Source organism: Empidonax traillii, unplaced genomic scaffold (assembly GCF_003031625.1).
Source record: "Empidonax traillii isolate 1590-97213 ecotype Southwest subspecies unplaced genomic scaffold, ASM303162v1 scaffold1453:size415986, whole genome shotgun sequence".
NCBI lineage: Eukaryota > Metazoa > Chordata > Aves > Passeriformes > Tyrannidae > Empidonax > Empidonax traillii.
Window position 1 is genome coordinate 117,395 of NW_020956646.1, and position 20,678 is coordinate 138,072.

The following is a 20,678-nucleotide window of genomic DNA, read 5'->3' on the forward strand; positions in this document are numbered from 1 at the left end:
ATTACCCTGTCAATTCAAGGAACCAGCAAACATCCAAACCACTCCTGTTTTTTTCTGGGGAAAGAATTCCTGAGTTGTGCACGTTGGCATTTTCAAAGACCCTGTGCTCCTGTGAAGCATACAGAAACAACCTGGTGGGGACATAAAACAGGGGCAAAATATCTAATACAGATACTCAGAGGCAAGAAATGGTCATGGGGTTAAATTACAGTTAAGCTGTGGGCTATTTTATTTTGTTGAAAAGTACATCTTTTTCTTGATTCAACATAGTAATAAGATGAAAAAGAGGTCCACTGGCAAGGGAGGAAAAAAAAAAAAACCACCAAAATTTTGGACATACTTGACACAACTAAAATAAATGACAGCTTTTTCAATATCCCAGAGGCAGGCTGTAGAAGGTGATGATTTCCAGTATCCATGGAGAAAGTCAAGTCTTTGACTGATGTAGGTCAGTTTAGCACAAATGCTGGTCTGTTTGGTTAAAACCTGCACTGCTTGTTTCTTTTAATAGGTAATATAGGCAATATCTAGCTTTCACTCTGAACCCATGCTTTAACACTCAGAATTTATCCATATTTCATTACAATTTTATCACACTAATCAAATAAATTTACTTTGTCCTCCAAGCAATCACCTCAGTATTCCAGTATGTAAAAAATACTTTCATTATGTTTATTATAAAAATATAAATGTTTCCACTACAAATCATTTTACATTAGTAAGAGGCCATCTACAATTGCACAATATATAACCTAAATGAGTAAGTAATGCTTTGAAATACAAGTTAAAGTAAATACATATTGCCAATCAAATCACATCTATACATTGCTTATTGAATGCTAAGTTACAGCACGAAAAAACTAGATATGTTAACAGAAATAAATAAAAAAAAAATGGAAACTATATTTGAAGATACAAAACCAATAATAGGGCATGTCATTTTTATGAGCAGTTGCCTTTTGCTTGATGCCAGTAAATGATGCAAGTCCTGTACAGGGAGATGGCCACACAAATTCTAGCTTCTCTACTCCACAATGAAGAATTGTACACTGCTATGTACACATATGTACACAGGGACCGGGAGTATAGGATGCTTGCAACAGAGGCCACTTACTTACAGTACCTTTTGACAGGGAGAGGAAAGAAATAAATGTGCTTTAAAACAAAGAAAAGTAAAATTGAAACTCCTTTTTTTTTTTTATTCCCCCCCTCCCAAGCATCAGTGAGATTTAATCTTTATGCTGAGCGTGCCTGAACGGCGGGCAAGGAACACGACGACACCAGGACAGGAGGAAATCGAGGGTGGTTGGTGCAAAGCTCTCAGTCATCATCTAAAACTCTTAAGAACTGGTTTTGGGGTTTTCAGGAGTGTTTTCAGGGATGTCTGCCCCCACCTTGCCCCCACCCTCCAGCAGCAGGATGAAGCTGAAGAGAAACGTCACGAGGAACGTGGTAAAAAAAAGCTGTCCCCACACAGATTAAAGGTGGTAAATGGATTTGGGTGGCTTAACTTCACTGGTAGTGTCTGATTCAGAGCAATCTCAACCTGAAGAAAAGAAAGATTCTGAACGAACTAAGCAAGGGAAAACACAGCTTTCTACTCAGCGTGCTGCACTTCACCACGGATCATGGCAGATCAAGAGAAGTGTTCTTTACATCTTGAATGCTTTATTTTAATTTTCTTCCATTTTTCTTTTTCTTTCCTTTTTTAAATTTCAACTTACTTTAAAAACTCACTCATTTTTCTTTCAGAAAGTATTCCTAATTATTTTGTCCTGTGAGTGTGTTTTAAAACCAGTCCTTTCCAGTTTGCTCACTGCCAGCACTCAGGGAAAACTCCCTAATTCTGCTTCTCATTAGTAATGTGTGCTAAATGTTGTGTCTCTGTGTTTCATAAGTCCTAGACCCACAAAGAACAATTTCAGGCCCCACAAACCCTAGAAACAAATTCTTCCCTAAGCTTAGGAGTTGGGAAGCTCCGTGGAAAATGCTGAAGGTGGGGGTGGGCTCTCAAATGCCACCTCCCAGTTTCCTTTTTCCACCGAGAGAGGTGAGTGCCCTCCTAATGACAGGTTCCTCTTCCTGCCCAGGGGGAGCCTGTGCCAAAAATTCAGGTCCCCTACAGGATGGCAGCAGCTGGACAGGGTGTATGCATGGAAAATTACAACCCAAAGCCCCATTTCACAGCTTAAGTCGTCCTTTTGAACAATTTACTCCACCTTGGCTGAGAGTCATCACCTCGGCACAACTCCCTGTGGGTGCAGTGACACCTCCCAGTTCCCAGAGCCTTCCAGGTGGAACATCTCCCAGTGAACTCAAAAAGCATCATCAGCTAACGCAGGATGTAAAAACCCTGGCTCTTTTTTAATATTTCCTGGGCAGGAACACCTGAACACAACCTGAGAATAGGGGTGCTTATGAAGACATGAAAAGAGGCTTTTGGGGAAAGTGAGATGTGCTTGAGTGGGGCAGATACTGATCTAGAGACTGATGCACACACAGCTGGCAAAACTCAAGCCTGGCCTAAAATACCACTCACAGCAAATGGAAGAAATCCCAACAACTTCACATGCTTTGTCTGCTGTCAGAGCTGGAAAAAGAAAAAAAAATCTTTCTTTCCTTCTGTATTTCATGTGTTGTGAGTATAAAATTATCTAATAGTTAACGCTCAGACAATTTCTCAGGTTGGACCAACAAAGTTTTGATAACATTTGGCACTTGGCAATAATACAGCCAGGTTAAGGTATTTAAGCATAAATATAAACAATAATGGAAAACCAAAACAAAACAAAGAAAATAAATAAGCCTTTTAAAAATTAAGACTTGTTTCTGTTTAAATGAACACAGTTAGGGAAGCTAACATAATGGTGAAAATCTTCTGTCAACTAACTCAAACTTTATTTTTCTGTGTTCCTTCCTGAAGCTGAAATAGCATGTTACAATGACATTATAGTAAATATGGCCAGACAGGTTGTGAGGTATAGTCCTCTATTTTCCTTGCTTCTAAAGAAATAAAATACCTGTTACAGATCTCTTCTGTATAAAAATACTGCAAGTCTTTCTTTCTTCTTGTTTGCTGTATAGATCAAATACACAGCTTTTATGTCCATGTTTGAGTTTTTGTGTTATTCAGTCACTCAAAATTCAAATGGCTCTAGGTTTTAGTAAGACTGGTTTTTACTCGGTAGGATTTTTTTAACAGATTTTTTTTTTTTCTTTTGAAATTCATCATCTGCGTTAACAGTCAGCCAAGAGCACCCACCCTTTAGGATTGACAGATAGAAAACAAAGTTTGCTCCTACATTTAAGGCATTTATACTCAATACTTGAGTGTCTCAGTGGGTTTGAAATCTCAACCATTAGGTCTCCAAAGCTGTTGCCAAGAGCTCCTTTCAATTCTGCCGTTTATCAGCCATGGCTTTTGACCTGTGACACGAACTTATTCTCTGCTCTTCTCTCCTGAGCGACGTCATCCTGGTCCCTTACACAGGAACGGGGCTGTTCTTGGTGTGAGTTTCGAGAGCTTTGATACTGCTAACCACCTTCTTCTGAGGCCCCACAACTGTAACTCCGACTTTCTTCATCTCACTGGAAGAAAAGAGAGAAGAATTATGGTGTGAGTGAGATACCCTCTCTGTCTCCCAGAGTTGTACCTTGTACAACACAAAGTGGTATCACGCTTGTGAAGGGCTAATTAACCAGTGGCTCACAGGAAATTTGGCATTCCTAGAGGATTTCTGCACTGTCCCCAAAGGGTAATTGTTATAAAAGGCCATTAGCACCCTTTTTATAGTTGCAATAATGCAGTAATTAATGGCATTGATGTGTTTAACTGTTGGTACCGCGGCTGCTTACTTCTTCATAACTTACATATCCAGCTAGCCCAGCAAGGAATTAAGATTTCATCTGGCATTAACATCATAACTGTACTTGATGCCTTTTCAGGTGCAGAAAGAATAATACCCTACCCTCTCTTATCACTAGAACAAAGGTGGATTGCATTTAAAATGTAATAACATTGCCAGTTGTAAACTTCCAACTGTATCATGCTTAAATGTCAAAACTGGAGGCAGGAGGGAGTTCAGCCCCTGAATAATTATTAATATGCAGGGGGAAAACAGTTACAGACTGTGTGAACTGTCTCAAATGGTTTGATGGAATATGGGACTGGCAATAAAGGAAAAGATTGGCACGTGTGCCAGCTGTGAAGAAACCCTCATATAAAAGGCAGAATATAAAAAAATCAAGAGAGAAACCCCTAAACTGTGGGTGAAATAAAGTGGTGCTGCTTACCAGATGACTAATGGTGCTACTGTTTAGAAGAAAGAGGGAATTTCCTTGAGAGAAAGCTGCAGGACCATGGCATTTGCACAGGTTTCCTGCAATTGTAGCGAACTACAATCATTTGCTTTTGTATCTTTAAGTGCAAGAACATTTGCTACTCTTACGCTTATGTTTTAACCTTGTTACTCCAGCCACAAGAGACGAGGAGGAGCCAGAGCCCATTCCAACTCACTCTGTAGAAATCTTGGCTATTGTGTCGCAGGAGCTGTACTCCACCCCCGTGAAGATGTCCTTGCACTGCCCCGTCCGAAAACCATTGAGCCAATCCCCCGTGGAACGGAAGGCTGAAATGTCCACGTTGCTTTGGTCCAGGAGAAGATTTGATGGCCTGAAATGAAGAAGAAAAAGCAACGCAACGAAACTTAGGGAGCAGGGATACACAGAGATTTATTTTGTATCCCAACAAGGGATTCCAGGCTGCATGTGGCGGATAAACTATCTGCAGATAAACTATCCTGATGCTGGCAGCTCTGTGTCATCACCACGTTTAAGAGCACCAGCTTCTCATGAGCTTAAATCACTGAAGCATCACCAATTCATTAAATGTGTTGTTCCCTCACAAAGCATTAACAAAGACAAGACTAACTTAGGTTATATAAATGTGATTCACTTATCCAAAGCAGCAGACAAACCATGCACTCTCCTGGCTCCAAGTCGAGCACGTTGGTAGAATTCACTCAAATCAAATATTCAGAATATTGCAGCCCACAGAAAAAAAAATCCTAAATGCTGCTACTAAGTTAGAAGCCCAAATAGTAAAACACTAGTGGCTTAAAAAAAAAAAAATAGTACCAAGCCTAAAAATCAAAATGTTAAGTGAATGTGTGAGACAAATGTAACTGCACGAGACTTGCACTCTGTAGGGACAGAAATAAGGAGGTTTGTTATAAAATTCACTCAGTCAAAGGTCAAATGCAATTGCCATGCCCAGTTTAAAGCTGATGCTCACTCTGAGACTGAAACTTCCACAGGGATATCGTACAGATAATTTAGAAGGGAGAACCAAATCATCCTCTGCCTCTGAAATTAGTGTGGGGCTCAGTGAGGATTCTGAACTGCCATAATTTGTATCCAAGTTCTCTATTAGAGACAACAATGAAGAAACCGGTAAGAAACACACACACAAAAAAGAAAAGCTACAGAAGACACCAGAAACCTGAGGACAGAAGAGGCAGCACAACTTCATGTGCTGTTCTCATGCTTAAAACCAGGCCCTAGAAACCTCCCTGATACCCATCTTTAAAAACCCTCCAGTCCAGTTAAAGGCTCAGCCTTGATAATCATGCCCAAGGTAATTTTAATCAGTAGCTGTAATGCCTGCATTCTGTTGACTACTGTCTGTCCCACCAAGAGCCAATGCTTTTTATTTATAGTTGTCTGGGTATGGTGTCTGGAATCCCAAGACATTAATTAAGAGTATTTATGAAGTGCTCTTAATGATAAAGCATGGATATTTTTTTATTTTTTTGTTCCCCAGCCTAGTATGCTTTTTAACTTAAGTCTAATAAAACAAGTTTGACTCAAGAATTACTAATGAAAAAAAAAAAAAAGTATAAACAAGTTGAAATAGAACAGGTCTCTAGGATTAGGAATTAAGAATGGCCCAAAAGAGCTTTTGTGTTTATTACTTGGATCAAAGTATCATCATGACAAAAAAATATGACCTAATTTTAATGCAAGCGACCTCAGAACAACCAGCACCGTAAAGTATCGTTTTTCTTCTCGCAGGAATCCAAACAAAAAAATTAGTTACTTTCCTCCTCAAGAGAGGACATCTGGACTGTTTATCAAGGAGCGGGAATCTGCCTCGCCACGAAGAGCCTGTGATGTCTCCTCACGCTCACCGAGGGGAAAGCAAGCTGGGCTTTCAGAGCATCTGCACACACTGGCAGGTTTTTTTTTTTTTTCCCCTGACCCAGCCCCAAGACAGAAGGGCTGAACACTGAAATTTATGGTCTGGGGTGATGTGCGCCATGAGCTCACACTTCACCAGACAAATTGGACGGGCTGCAATCCGTGCAGCTGTAAACGGCGTCCTGCAGGGCTCCACCTGATCCTTTACAGCTTTGCATAAATCAGGACCTACCAGTTTTCAGGAGAGAGCCATTAAAAAGAAATCATGGAAATTACATGTTTGCTCAGGGGAAGCGAAATAGAACATTTCTCTAAATCTTTTCTTCTCTCCCCTCCTTTCTTTTTTTTAAAAAACTCTTTTTACTTTGCCACTTTGGCTGTGATATACCCTACCAAGGAAAGACCTTCTATCCTGTTCATCCTGTGTGTCTACCTACACAGTTGTATTTACTGACACGTGCTGCCTTCAAAAACAAACCCAAAAAATTCAGCAAGACTCAGGTTAGAGAGACAAACTTAACAGTGAGATGCCAGTTATTGCTGAAAGCTTTCTCTGGATGTGCCCATTACTTCAACAGCTGGAATTAACCTTTGAGCCACCTGCAGGAGTGAGGAGAGCCACAGTTTATCATCAGCAGCACAGGGAAACTTTTGGGGCTCTCTCTGGTAACAACAAAGACCACTGAAAATATAATTAGAGCCCGATAAAGCATGAAAATGTCATCCCTGGTTGGCTGCTGCCTGGCAAGAAAGAGAGACACACTAACTTGTAAAACCCAAAAATTGAGACAGAGAAAACAAAAATGTCCTGCCACTTCTCCTGCACATAGGGTGGCATGTCTGCAAACACACAGAGGAGTTGTCCACACACAATCCTTGTTTTGTATCCACTCTGAATTGTAGGAGTCCCTCTCTTTCCATCTCCTCCCCCAGACAACACACAACCAACCTTCAGTTTTTAAATCTGGGCTTTCCCTTCCACAGCCCATTTCTTTTAAGGGGGAAAAGCATTTAAAAAAACATAAAGTAATTTCCTGTGGCAAATTTTAGGTAATTAAAAGCTGATTTCATGAAGTGAAATTGCTCCCTGTGAGGGAGCAAAGCTATGAGCCTGGTTTGAACACAAATCCTATGGGCTCTATGATTATGGCAAGCTGAAGCACAGAATTCAGGTCTAACAAGGAGGCCATCTCCTAGCCAAAGAGAAAAAACAACCCCAAAAAACAACAGGTGGCACGGAAAGCAAATTTTAGTTTTATCTTCTACAGCAATCAGAATCAGATGTGTATATCAACAGGAGGCTAGGAAATAAATGACATGCCAAGGAGAATCAGAGCTATGATGTTTACTTGATTATCCCTGGACCTTAAAGAGAAAAGTCTTTGGAGTTCCACCTCTTCGTGCCCATTGTTAAGGTGTTCTTAGCAGAATTTGGTGGGGTAATAAATCTTCTGCCTGGGTGTATCAACGCTCCTTAATTTAATTTTTCCCAACACCAAACCACTGAAGGCAAAACGAATATCAGCACATGGCTGAGATGGTTTTCTTTTTCTTCATAATACAGCCCAAGCTATGAAATTTATTTTAAAGGCACAGAAATACAGGCACATGGCTATTTTCTGGGATGTGTAGCTGACTGACAGACCCTTAACAGCAACCAGTCATTACTGTTAGAACAGTCTACAGGGTCTTCAGAAGAAGGGAGAGAAAAATGCCTCAGAGAGCTCTTAAAAAGCTTTTCTGGCTCCTTGGTGTGAATGACTCGCCCTCATATCTCACATTTGGCTGGGCTGTAAATTTCTCCAGATTTCTGCTGCAGAATGAGTGGTGGCATCAGGCAGGTTCTTTCCCCAGCATTTCCAGCTCAGCATCACCATAAAGTCTAACGAGGGCTCCGTGTTGCACACCCAGCACAGAGAGCTGAGAACAGCAGCACAAAACCCCCTCAGAACCACAATAAACAGCAATCCCTCACAACGAGGCCACCTGTTGATCCAGCTGAATTATTATTTAAATTACACACTCGAATATACCCGACTTGGTCTGCCGTAAATTCCTGCCCGACTTTCTCCAGCGGAGTCAAATTAGGAGTGTGAAACTGCAAAGAGATGTTTTACTGTCCCTGCTAACAGGGAGCCCCGGCAGCTCCCGACTTTGAAGGGACAGTGGGTGATTCGTGTCTGCCCCAGGCTTGATACTAATGACTGCTGGGAAAATCAGGTGAAAACAGGGCTTTTCTGTCTCTGGCTGCTAAAAGAAGTCCCTAAAAACCCCCTCGGTCTGACTCCTGGATTCCCCTGCACAATCTAAACTGCATTTAGACACCAAGGAGTATAATTTACTGTCTTCTTCCATTTTCCTTTGTGATTTGTAGTTAAATTTCCTTTTCCTTTGTGATTTTATGTTTAACAGGCTTCAGAGAGAGAGAGAGTGCTAGTGTTGCAGGCTTACATTACTCGAATTCTTTCAGAGCATGCAGCCTTGCTTAGGGCAGAGATTATGTTGTTGTTGGGTCTTAAACAAAGCTTAAAATTTGCACACAATCTTGCTCTGCACAGCGTTTGGCCAAAGCCAAGACCGTCCTGACAAGCACAGAGCCTGAACCCTCCCCGAAAACCTCCAAGCAAAACTGGAATCTCCTTCCTTCAGCCCCTCACCCTGGAGGTTCCCAACCAACAGGGAGAAACAAACAAACAATATTACAGCAGGTCAAGCATCTGATGCCATTTGACCTGAATGACCAAAAAAAAAAAAAAAGGAGTGTTCAGCCAATACAAATAGAAAATTTTTGGTTTTGCAAATATTTTTGTAAAAACAGGGCTTGGATTATGCTGCATAAAGGAGCAGCCCGAATTTTTTTATTTGGCCTGCCCACTTCTCCTTTTTGAGTTCGATTTTCATAAATACCCCACCAAGCTAGAACACCAGAGAGTTTCCGCTGAATCATCAGATTTTAAGTGGAAACAAACTTTGTGAGAGGTGAACTACGCATTTTAAGCTGCAAACACTGCCCCTGGATGTTGGAGACCGACACCAGCGAGAGCAGCACAGCGACAGGCAGCAAAGCACATGTTTGTTTAGCAGCGAACACTTGCAATCCATTACTCCCAAATCACAGGTCAGTCTAAAGGCTTCTCAAGGAAATCACTCCAGCAAATAATTCAAACAACACATCCAATTCCACAGAATCAAGGTAGGGTTGTAAACAACTTGCTAACACATCAAAGAAGGTATGAGGAATTAATTATTCATACACATTTTTGAACGCTTTTTGTGTTTTCATCAGGAAGAGTAATCCACCCCGATCCCCTAAACTTTCTGGGCTCCATGGAAAGAATTTCAACTGTGCTTTTACTGAAAATAAGTGACTTTCTGGTTTTTCCAGCCTTAGCTCTAACAACATTAGTAAGACTCGAATTTTCAGCCAAAGAAGAATCAACCAGAGAAGACTGGTGGTCTGAAATTAATACTTGAAATTACAAAACAAAACTTGGCTTCAGAAGTTTCTAAACTTAACAACACAGAGTCAGATTTTTAATTCTTTCAAAGCATCTTAAACCCAAAGACTGACTGGATAGCAGTTTGGCTGGTTGATTTGATGGAATCAAATGGCTTTACTGAAGCTTTCTGCCTTTGCTGAACACACCTTTTCCATGGATTTCATACCAAAGGCAGCTCCATGGCAGGAGAAACAGATGTTGAATCCTATTAACAGCTCCTGGTTAGCCTGTAAGTAACACCTTCATCTTCAAAGGCTCGTGGCAAACTTGCTAATTAATTCTCCTGCGAGAAAGGTCATTTAAATTGTCAGAGAGACAGAGAAGTTAGCTAAGTAAAATAATAATCTTTAAAAGCCCCAGTAAGGAAGCTGCCTTTGAAATGGATGAAGTTTTGACATTTTCCAGAATAAACAGAGGTCCAACAGGTTTTGCAAAATCGTGTTTCCAAACTGAGAACTGTTCACAGCATTTGAAGCGGCACTACCTGCAGCTTATTAAGGAGTAGACAAAAATTATCGGATGATTTAACAGAACTCCACACAAGCAGTAAGACGTGCCAATGGCATTCCATGTCAGATGCTTGGGCTCAGGTAAGAGCTGGGAATAAAGAACTGAACCATAAAGGCCCCACTGAAACCTCCTTCCTCTGAGATCCTCAATTTGCAATGCGAAATAAGCAGCATTTTCCACGAGGATCCAAAGAAAGTAAAACCTCCAGCTGTTAACTCTGAGCAACTCGTAAAAATGATGATCTCTTTTTACACAGAAGACCATCAGCTGCTTATTTTCTGCATTTGACACGAGACAAAGTCTTGCAATTCCGCACTTAGACGTAACTATTAATACAGCTAGAAATAAACAAAAAGACACTTAATACAGAAACATCCTGAATTCTCAGGTGCTCTTCCCCCCTTTTTTGGCAATTTAATTCTTTCCTCTTCTCCTAAATACTGTGCCTGCAGTTTAAAGAAACAACAGCAGCAATGCTTGTTGCACTGACTTTCACTTTGCCAAAAGCTTATACGGAAACAAGAGCAAATACAGGAGCAGGTTGGGGCTTTTTTTGGTGCAGATTCTGTGTCAGTTTTGCAATCAGAGGCCTGGCCTGAATTTTAGAAATTCAGAATTTCTAAAAGTCACTTGCTGGAATCAGAAACAATTTTCATAGGGTTTCTTTTTTTCCCAATGTTTTTTGTTGGCAGAGGCTGTGCATTAACTGGGCTATTCCTGCTTTATAGTGGGTTCATGAAGACGAAATGCCTTCAATCCCACTTACATGACTGATGTGAACACACACACACAAACTAAAGGGAAGCTGCCACAGCACTTGAGCTGCCTGAATTCTGTATCACAACCTTTATACCTCAGGACCACATTATCTTCCTTCTGACAGCTTAATTCATTTTGGGACACATTTTAACTCTTGAGAGCCATCACACACATATTTATATCAGAAATATAAGTGAAAAAAAGTATGAAACAGACAAAGAAAAGTTCATGAGTCCATTTAAGATTTGTACACAAAATATTTCCAATTGCATGGCTCAAGTTACGTTTTTTTCCCCCCACATAAATGAAACAACAGCTAACAAGCTGTTTCAGACCACAGCCTCACCAACTTGCCAGCAGGTGGGTGAAGTGATTCTGACTCTCCAGCTTGAGCTAAAAAAACTTTCCATCTGCTTTGTATCTGTAAGAAATGCTCACAAATGTGAAGTAATACACAGGGGACTAAAAAAAAAAACATAAGCTCGAGGAGAAAAATAATGAACTTGATCAAAACTGGAAGAGCTATGAACTCACTTCCACCCTGAAGATATCCAAGGACTCTGTTGGAAAAACGAACATCGTGTTCAGAAAACAGGAAAGAACAGCAAGACATAAATCAAATAAAAATACCATGAGGCTGTGCTTTAGAAAACCGCAGGGCTTGCACTGAGCTCTGTTCCTACAGCCCCTTCCAGGGCTGGTTAACTCCAGGCAGCCTGAGGGACACAAGACACCCACATGACCACGGCTCTGTCAAAGAACTCAAGGTGGCCACCTGATTAAAAAGCGAATTTGGACAGGTAAGAAAGAAATCAGCCATACCCCTGTACTTTACAAGGAATAAAAATAAGGAAATAACAATAATAATAATAATAAAAATGTGAATTTGAGATGAAACACAGCCCTGGGAAAGGTATTATGAAACGTTTGCCATGCTGAGGCTACAGAAACCCTTTTGTCAAATAAGGTTCAGAAGCACGTCGAACGGTCTGCAAAGCGAGGATCAGTGAGGATAAAAGACATCCCCTCGGGTATCAAGGAGTTATTAGATGCTATGGAGTGGCCTGAAGGGATAGAAAACCGAAAAGGAAATACAGAATTGAAGGCTTTGACTCCTCTCCTCTATTCCTATGAGGTATTAGTGTAAAACACGCCTGGGCTGTGCCCCTGGAATCAGATGTACGCTCAAGCACATCCTTCAGCTGAGGTCAGTTAACAGCAACCTACCCAGAGGACAGGGATATCCCATGCACCTCCAGCAATATGTTTTCAAATAGGATACAACAGTGCTGTATTTTAAACAAACATCAGCTCCAAAATCCGTAAGAAGAGACATCTGCAACAGACGCCGTCAGGTTAAACGTTTTCCTCGACCGAGTCCTTTCTGAACACCTATGAGCATGTGGTGGGCATAAAGCTCTAGCATTCCTCCAGTAGCACCACAGACACGGGTAACAGAGAGCTGGGACTCCCGTGATTGAGATTAATTGCTTATTATGGGTAGGAGGAGAGGTGCTGCCGGAGTGCTGCAGCCTCAAATAACAAGCCAGAGCAGCCATCTGAGCTGGTGCGATCCCCTGAGCCCTGGGGGCTGAGTCATCGAGTGCTTTACCCCCGCAGCGATGCCTGTCCCTCTCTGGCTGCTGACAGCAGAGGAGAACTGGCAAGAATCCCACTGTGCCTCCCTCTCAAGGAGCTGCCCCGACTCGCCACCCTTTGGTATCAGTTACCTATTTCTGCACACAAGGCTGCAGCAAGACCCAAACCCGTTTTAAGTCTGGCTTCTCGTTTTTCTTCCTCATTTTTCTCTGTCAGTCCATCAAAAAAAAAAAAAAAGTGGTGCTGAACCTCCCAGTGCTCAGTGCCTGGCCAGCAGCACCACTGGCTCCTGCTGCAGAGGGAGGGAGGGCACGTTCCCTGCCAGCCGTGCCAGGAAAGAGCATAATGAAACAGGAGCAGAGAGAGCAAGAGAGAGACAGGAGAGAACAATGTCACGCTGTGGAGCTCCTGCACAGACCCCAGCAGGTGCAAACAGTGCTCAGACTGAATTTCGGTCCCCACTGGAGGAGATCAGCTTTTCCTGGCTATGAACAGACAAATGGAAATGAAGGTTCAGCATCGCTTTCAGCTCTGCTGTGGTTCAAACCTGTAACTGGAAGGACAGTAAACAAATTATTTTGCCTCTGTTTGGGACACAAAATATGCAGCGTTGGTTTCTGCAGTCAAATCTCCAAACCAAAACTAGATAGTTACGATTCCCAATCCCCCTGTTCAGCAGAAGGCTGTAGTATTTATTCCTATAAAATAAATATTTGCACCAATCGCTTGCCAAGATGCTTGGAAGAAATGTACCTGACTGAGAAGATAGTGTTTATATAGTTCGGGGTTTTTTTTCCCCCCAAAATGTGTTGTTTTGGTGTTCTGTCACCTGCCAGGTAATAGAAATAATTGCCTCTGTAAGCATGTTTATTTACTGAGTGTTAAATGCTCACCAAACAAATATTTGAAATACAATTAGTGTGCAAGCCATAGTCCCTCAATATATATTGTTTCTCATCTCTGGAGTGGCAGTAGGAGGTAATTAGAATCGTGGAGCCTCCAGCTCAGGATGCAACACAAAGCCAGGGGGCAGGGAAAAGGAGGCAATTTCACATCTTTTACATCACTTCAGTAAGAGTATGACATTTTGTTCATTGTATAAAGCAATTCACTTTAACCCTACTTAACTAAAGCTCCTCTTTCATCCTCCTTATGCCCTCAGGTGTCAACACACTCTTCAGCTGCTCTCCCTCAATGAGATAAGAATTATCTCATTGTAGTGAAGCTCCAGAATGTGTTGAAAAACCGGGATTAAAAATGAATGTTTTTTATGCAATTAGGAATACTGCACAGGTTGAAAGTTAATTCCTCGTTAACACATTAATCGAACAGGGGAAGTAAGCGCATTTTTCAGTCTGTGAGTCCTACTGAAAGCAAAAAGATTATTAATGTGATTAAAGTTAAGGTGACTTGTCAGGGAAAAGCATAACAGTGTATTTGGACCCAATTAAGAAAGTCACTAAGGAACATGACCAACTGCAACATATGAAACACTGAAAGCACTTAAAACACCACCAAAGGTCAGAAGGAAAAGGAAGATCCCGTGAAGGCCAAATCTGCCATCTCTGTTTTTCTCAAAAAACTCTGCCCAATCTTACACTGGGTTCCACATCTCTAGCATAAAAACTTCTCACAAATTGGACAAATTATAGCAAATAATTATTAAAAATAACAGTGATAATAAAAATGATGACAACGTCAAATCCTTCCCCCAGAGGGGCAGCCAGGAAGCACTCTGCAGCCTTCAAGATCGCAAATAGCCACAGTTTAAAGCTGAAGAGGCAGCAAACAAAGCAGACAAAGCCTAATTATGGAAACTGAAGAGATCAAAGGCGTTTATGTAACCGTGCACCGTAAGAAGCAACGTGTCACCTTGCCGCTGCATTGGTGATTATCTTCAGGCTGCTGGGATTGCGGATCAGCTTGTCCAGGATGCTGACAATCTGCTCGAACTTGGGCCTGTTGTTCCTGTCTTTCTGCCAGCAGTCCAGCATCAGCTGGTACAAGGCAGCTGGGCAGTCCATGGGAGGCGGCAGGCGGTACCCTTCATCCACAGCCTTAATCACCTGCGCAAGGAGAAAAGTCTTGTTGAGAACCTCAAGGCACTTACAACCGACTCGACTCGCTTTTTATCGGTTCTGGGAGCATTAACGCGGACATCCCCGTGTTTAAACAAACGTGTTTATTCACTAATTGTCTCCGGTTTATCTGCAAAGTAAACCAGGCAGCAGATTAGACACAGAGGGAGGGGAGTTAAGATACAGGGTGTGACTTTGAGGAAGGTGAGTGTGTAGAAAGGATCTCCAAAGCTCACACTCAGTTGAGCTAAATCCACAAAAAAAAAAAAAAAACTGCAGTTAGCAGCGGGTGATTGCTTAAGTATGCCGAGCTTCAAAAGGTCTTGAATTTGTCTCCTCAGCACACACTTTCCACCTTCATCAGTGGACACTGCACCCCCAAAAAACCAGCAGAACAAACGACCTACCCTGCAGAAAAGTAACCTACCCTCTCAGGGGACATCCTGAACCCAGAGGCAGATGTTGGGGATGACCTCACAGGGCCAGAAAACATTGTTAAGACTTACCTGAAGGAAAACTAAACACTTCCTACTGGGCAGTGCCAGCCCAATTCTTGTATCATTTTCCCAGTCTGATAAAATTTGCCTAGATTGTCTATATTTTTAAAAAATTCACACACACACAAGACTAGTTCAGAATTTACGCTGTTCAGAAGCTTTTTAATAACAACATTTTCACTAGAATCTAACACCTCTTGATCAGGCCTACCCCAACGTATTCAAAGTACAAAATGACAAAGCCAAATTCTGTTAATCTTTCCTTTTTATCTGGATCAGTTGATTGAAAAGCAGGACAAACTATTCTGAGTCAGAACAGGGGTAGGAAAACAGTTTATGATTTAAGCAGCCATGAAGGAGAGGCACATAAATAGGTTAATCCTTCTGTTTCTGATTTTAATGTGATATCCTTACAGGCATTCCACTGGTAGGTCAGCCCATGTAACAGGATACATTCATCTCCACAAACATTCATGACCAATTAATAGAAATGCATTGTTTTCTGCAGAGACCTGGATTCCAGAGGTATTCATCTGAAAGAAAGTTTTCTTCTCTTTTTCTTTGTTTAATATAAAGTACTACGGAAAATGTCTGACTACAACTGTTATGGACTTTTTTTTTTTTTTAAATTTAGTGCTAGTAACAATATATATCAGCTCCCTGGAAAATCTATTTGTATTAATGACTGCACTTCAGAAAATTCGGTTCATAAGTAACTCCCCTGGAATAAATTTAAAACTAATAAAGCAATAGAAAAAAGAATCCAAAATAGATATATTAAAAATCTTATTTGGGGAAATGTTATGCTTCTTTAAAAAAAAAAAAAAACAGAGAGAGATCCATTAATCATTTGGATTGCAGGCTTGGACAGTTTACTAATGTAACAAAGAAGCCTGTATTGGAAGTCGTCTAATCAGATCACTCTACTCTTTTTTATCCATTGATTACTTCCAGAAGCATTTTGGTTTCATTAAACTCTTAGTAAGAAATGCTTTGCTTCTCTTTTTCACAAGTGCCAAGAGCAATTTTTTCTGTGCATTTGACATTTACAGAAAACTTCTCCAGCACATTATACGAGTGGAACCGAAGGGGATCAACAGAAATTTAGGAGGGCTTTCTAACAATAAGCTAAGGAATGCAAAAGGCAATGACCTCACTGCAGTGGAATCCTTTGAATCATCCTACAGAAAACCACCAGTGTGATGAAATCTTCTATCAGAGCTCCAAAATACCCTGCTACAAAGATGGTGGCTCTTTGTTAACTTCTAATGAGCTTCTAGTTGGCCAAGGAGGGGTCAGAAATTCGGAGCCACCTGCTTTCGTTACGCTCCCCTTCCCTTCACAGCTCGGTTCTTCACCTGACAGCATCACTCAGGTGACATCCACACTTACATCTTGGTTGGACATCTCCCAGTAGGGTCTCTCTCCATAAGACATCACCTCCCAGAGGACGATCCCGTAGCTCCAGGCGTCGCTGGCCGACGTGAACTTCCGATAGGCGATGGCTTCTGGGGACGTCCACCGGATGGGAATCTTGCCCCCCTGGGAGCAGAACAAAACAAAACAGTCAAACTCACGGCACTGCAACGAGGATGATTTTGCACGATTGATTATTTTATCTCTGAGATTCTCCATTGTTATTACATTGGTGTAAATTGAAGGTACCAGCACAATTAACGCTGCACTTGGGGGAACATCTCTCTCTGGTTATGGGCCACCAGGTTAAATTAGTAAAATGTGCACAAGCAACCTCAGGTTGAGTTTCTGAAACATGAAAATTAGAGGATTTCCAGTGGTGCCAGCTCTGGCAGAGGTTTTTAGTGCTGATTTGTGAGTCAGGCGTGAGAAAACTGAGCTCTAAAAGACAGCGCTGCAAAACTTGTGACTGGAAATTCTGGAGTGAATACAGGAAATGGGAAGAGTTTGAAGTTGTTTCCAGTTATTCTAGGGACACACAACAAGTACAGAATACATTCTGAAGATTTCACACTAGACTAGCTATTTGCAGCACCTCTCCAAGCCCCACCATACCACAGTCCTGTCCTCACAGAAACCTGTGTGGGAAGGGAGTGCTCATATTTTCACTGAGTAACCAGCAAGAAAAAAAAAAAAGATTTAAATATATTAATGCTTTACCTACACTCCCATAAAGCGTACCTGCTCTGAGGGTAGCCAGACACTCACCAGCTTTACATGGACTAGCATGGTTAACTACAGAAATGCAGACATTATTAGTGTTAATTAGAAACCTGAATACAGTCTAATATTGCCAAAATTAAATTAGGTGTAAGCAACACAGACAGGCCTTACTCAGGCCATAATTTAGACCCCCAAAATGTCACTATATATATGTCTCAGAGTCTTGGCAAAGGTGAGGGAGGGAATTATCTTGGCATATGGTTTTCATGCATCCCATTCTATTTATCAGGCTCCCTACCAAAAGGAAAACCTTCATTTCACACTCAACCCTTAAGATTTGGTAAACGCTGAATTTAGACATGCACTAGTTGGACCAACAAATAGGACAGAGAAAATAAATGACTGCATTTGGAACCACCATTTTATCACTGAAGCCAAATGAAGAGCTGTTAGATGGTGTTCTTCAGTCATTAAAGGTGCCTTGTATTTTCTATTCATTATAAATTTATTCACCATTCTCAGTGCTGCTCCAGAACATTACCAAGAACATAAAAATGACTGTACTAGTAAGAAATATAATACTCTCTTTACAAATGTCCAGGGTCCCTCAGTGAGTCCAAGGAAAGCTCTCCTGTATCCCAGTGTTTTCACAACAAACCCTCTTAGAGTTTTAGATGTTGGGCTGATAAAGAAATCAATATCTCTTTCTCAAACCTTTTTTCTGCACATGCTAATAGTGAATTCTGATTTCCAATAATTAATACCAATTCTGGGGGAATGCCATATCCTCCATTCACACAAACCCCTCACCACCTCTGCCAGGCCAAGGTGGCCCAAGTTTCGAGTTTTCAGAATATTGGTTCGCTAAAAACCTGAATTTCCACAGGTGGCTTCAGGCTCACTTTTTAGATTTCATGTTAAGATACAAAAACGAAACCCTTCTTGCTTAACCCTAGAGAAATAATTGCCAGATATCACACACAAAAATGTGCTCAGGGCTAGAATCTGAGTGTTTTAGACCAGGGCAGGAAATGTCATATTTTATAAAAGGCCTTTACCTTTGTAATCTCTTGCAAAACATCATTTACGCAATTGGAGGAACAAATTTACAAAAAAAAAAAATGACATTAATTAGTCTCCTAACATGTTGGGTCTGTTTCATTGCAGGAAGATCACAAACTCAGTGAAACAAAGTTCTTCTGGCTCAGCTTTGGTGAAAAAGGAAAGTACATCAACCCCAGATTCCATTACAAGGAGTCAGTGGATTTCAAATTTTCTGTGCTAGGTCTCAGTTGTAATCCTATAAAAGCCTACAGATACATGTAGCATTCCCATAAGCAAGACAAAAATAAGAAGAGTATTAAAATGTAGTTAAAAAAATCAACTGCTACTGAGTAGAGTACAAAACCTCAGGTTTGCTGTTCTGCTCCCAAATTTATCATAAAAATGTCAATCTTATATTTGGTTATCTTTGAATAATTTAAAAACAACAATTAAAAAAGTCTGGTAAATACTTTTCGGACAAATGAGCATTTTAACACAAAACCAATTGTCCCCCCAAAGGATTATGCAACATTCACGTTTTAGTAGATGTCCAAATATCAATATTTGCAGAACATCTGAAGAGTTTTATCAAACTAAATGCACGGTTTTCTACTGCCATTAGCTCTGAAAATTGTGGTGCTTGCTGTATTTCGTATACTCTGTTCTAAAATCAGAAGCCCATGATCATTCACAGCATTAGAAAATGCCTTTCTCTACCCTATTTTTGAGAAATAATCAACTCCTTTGAACAAATATAACATTGTTCTGCTCTGCCAGAAATCAGGATATTCTTTGTAATATCCTTTGCCAGTATCAAAGATATCTTACATAATAAATAAATATTTAGTTAGTTAGTTATTATACAGAAATAAATAAATAAATAAACCCAAACACTTTCTCCTAGACCAGAGAGTTGGAGCTGGGATAACTAAGCTCCCGTAGGTGCTTCTTTCCTTGTCTCTTATTTTTTGTCCCCCTTTTCCCCAGTCTCCTAACATTTAAATTACTGTGATGACACCTGCTAATACTTGTAATATATCTAGTGATTATTTTCTGAAGGTAAATGCAGGTTTTATAGATTTTTGTCGTGGTCTCCCCCTTTCAGGTCGTGCTTATCACGAAGCCAAAGGAGCCGCCTGAATTTGAGCGGAAAGAAAGCTTTAATATTAGAAATTGTAGGAGTTTGTTATTGCAGCCCAGAATCCCAGCCCAGAGAACCTCTCCCGGGGTTTGAAATCAGTGAGCCAGCAGTCACCTGAAGTTTTATCTGCTGTGGATGGAGCTGTGATTGCTGCCCTGTCCACATAATTCACCCAAAGCCAGTGAAGTCCTCGATTTATTTCTAGCACGTCTGGCACTCCAGCACAATGCAGCTGTTTCCAGGACATCATAACCCATTCCAATATTCTGATTTATAATCTGCTACAGGGTGACTGCCACAGGCACCTGAGCCACGGGATCAAGAAAAGTGGATTCTAACAGAATAACCAGAAGAACTTTGCAGAAAAACACGCAGGTAAAAGCCTGGCATTAATTCATTATACCAGGACATAGGATAGTTCAGGAGATGAGCCTGACTTACCCTCTCATGTCTGAAAATTATCTGATGCTACTCGTCAGCTCCTTCCTAATGATTATTTTATCTTGAAATTATCTCCTCCTTGAGTAGCTGGTGATAACAGAGCACTGTTTCTCTCTCTTTTGCTTATCAGGCAAGAGAGTTTGTGGGGCTTTCCTTCCTGTCACACCCTTCAAAACATTCAGACTGTATCAGAGTGGGTTTACCCTCCCCACTCTGGCACTGTTAGCTGGGGGTACTGGAATATTTGCCATCCAAGCACAGCATTTTTAGAAGTGATGTACATTTAACGAGAAATTATCCATGCAAGTGTAATAACTGGACAGGGTTTTACACTGAAATGGCACGTATACCAGTGATGCAGCTACCTATGCAAAGTTCCTCTACTAATTACCCAAATGTTATGTCTTTGGGAGACATAATTACAGTCCCTCTACAAGTGTGATGGCTTAAATTTACTTTCACTTCATGCTGTGTCATTAGTCCACCCGCCTGTCACACAGACATCTAAAAATAACAAGGATAAAACAGATCAATTCGACAATGACAATTTTAATACAATCTTGGCCTTTCAATTAAAAGTGAATGGATATGGAGGACGGAGATAATTACAGCACATCCCCTCAGGCACAAAGACTCAGTAAAAAAAAAAAAAAAAAAGACTACACAAAAAACCCCAAAAAAATCCAAACAATCAGTCAAGCCTGATTCTCATCCTGGCTTTGCTTCTGTTAGCAGGCAGACCCCAGGCTGCCCAAGGCCTTTTGTGGTATAT

General features: G+C 41.0%; 1 protein-coding gene across 1 annotated transcript in view; it reads right to left on the reverse strand.

Annotated features, from left to right (window-relative positions):
- Positions 1-3,216: 3,216 nt before the first annotated feature.
- The window catches only part of EPHA3 (EPH receptor A3), a 120,168-nt gene continuing 102,706 nt past the window's right edge, over positions 3,217-20,678 (reverse strand). Inside the window, exons 12-15 of the mRNA XM_027907407.1 lie at positions 16,534-16,683; positions 14,439-14,632; positions 4,517-4,672; positions 3,217-3,588 (exon numbers count right to left, since the gene is read on the reverse strand). Of these exons, the coding sequence (XP_027763208.1) occupies positions 3,483-3,588; positions 4,517-4,672; positions 14,439-14,632; positions 16,534-16,683 (606 nt within the window). The 3' untranslated portion in view covers positions 3,217-3,482. The remainder of the gene's footprint in view (positions 3,589-4,516; positions 4,673-14,438; positions 14,633-16,533; positions 16,684-20,678) is intronic.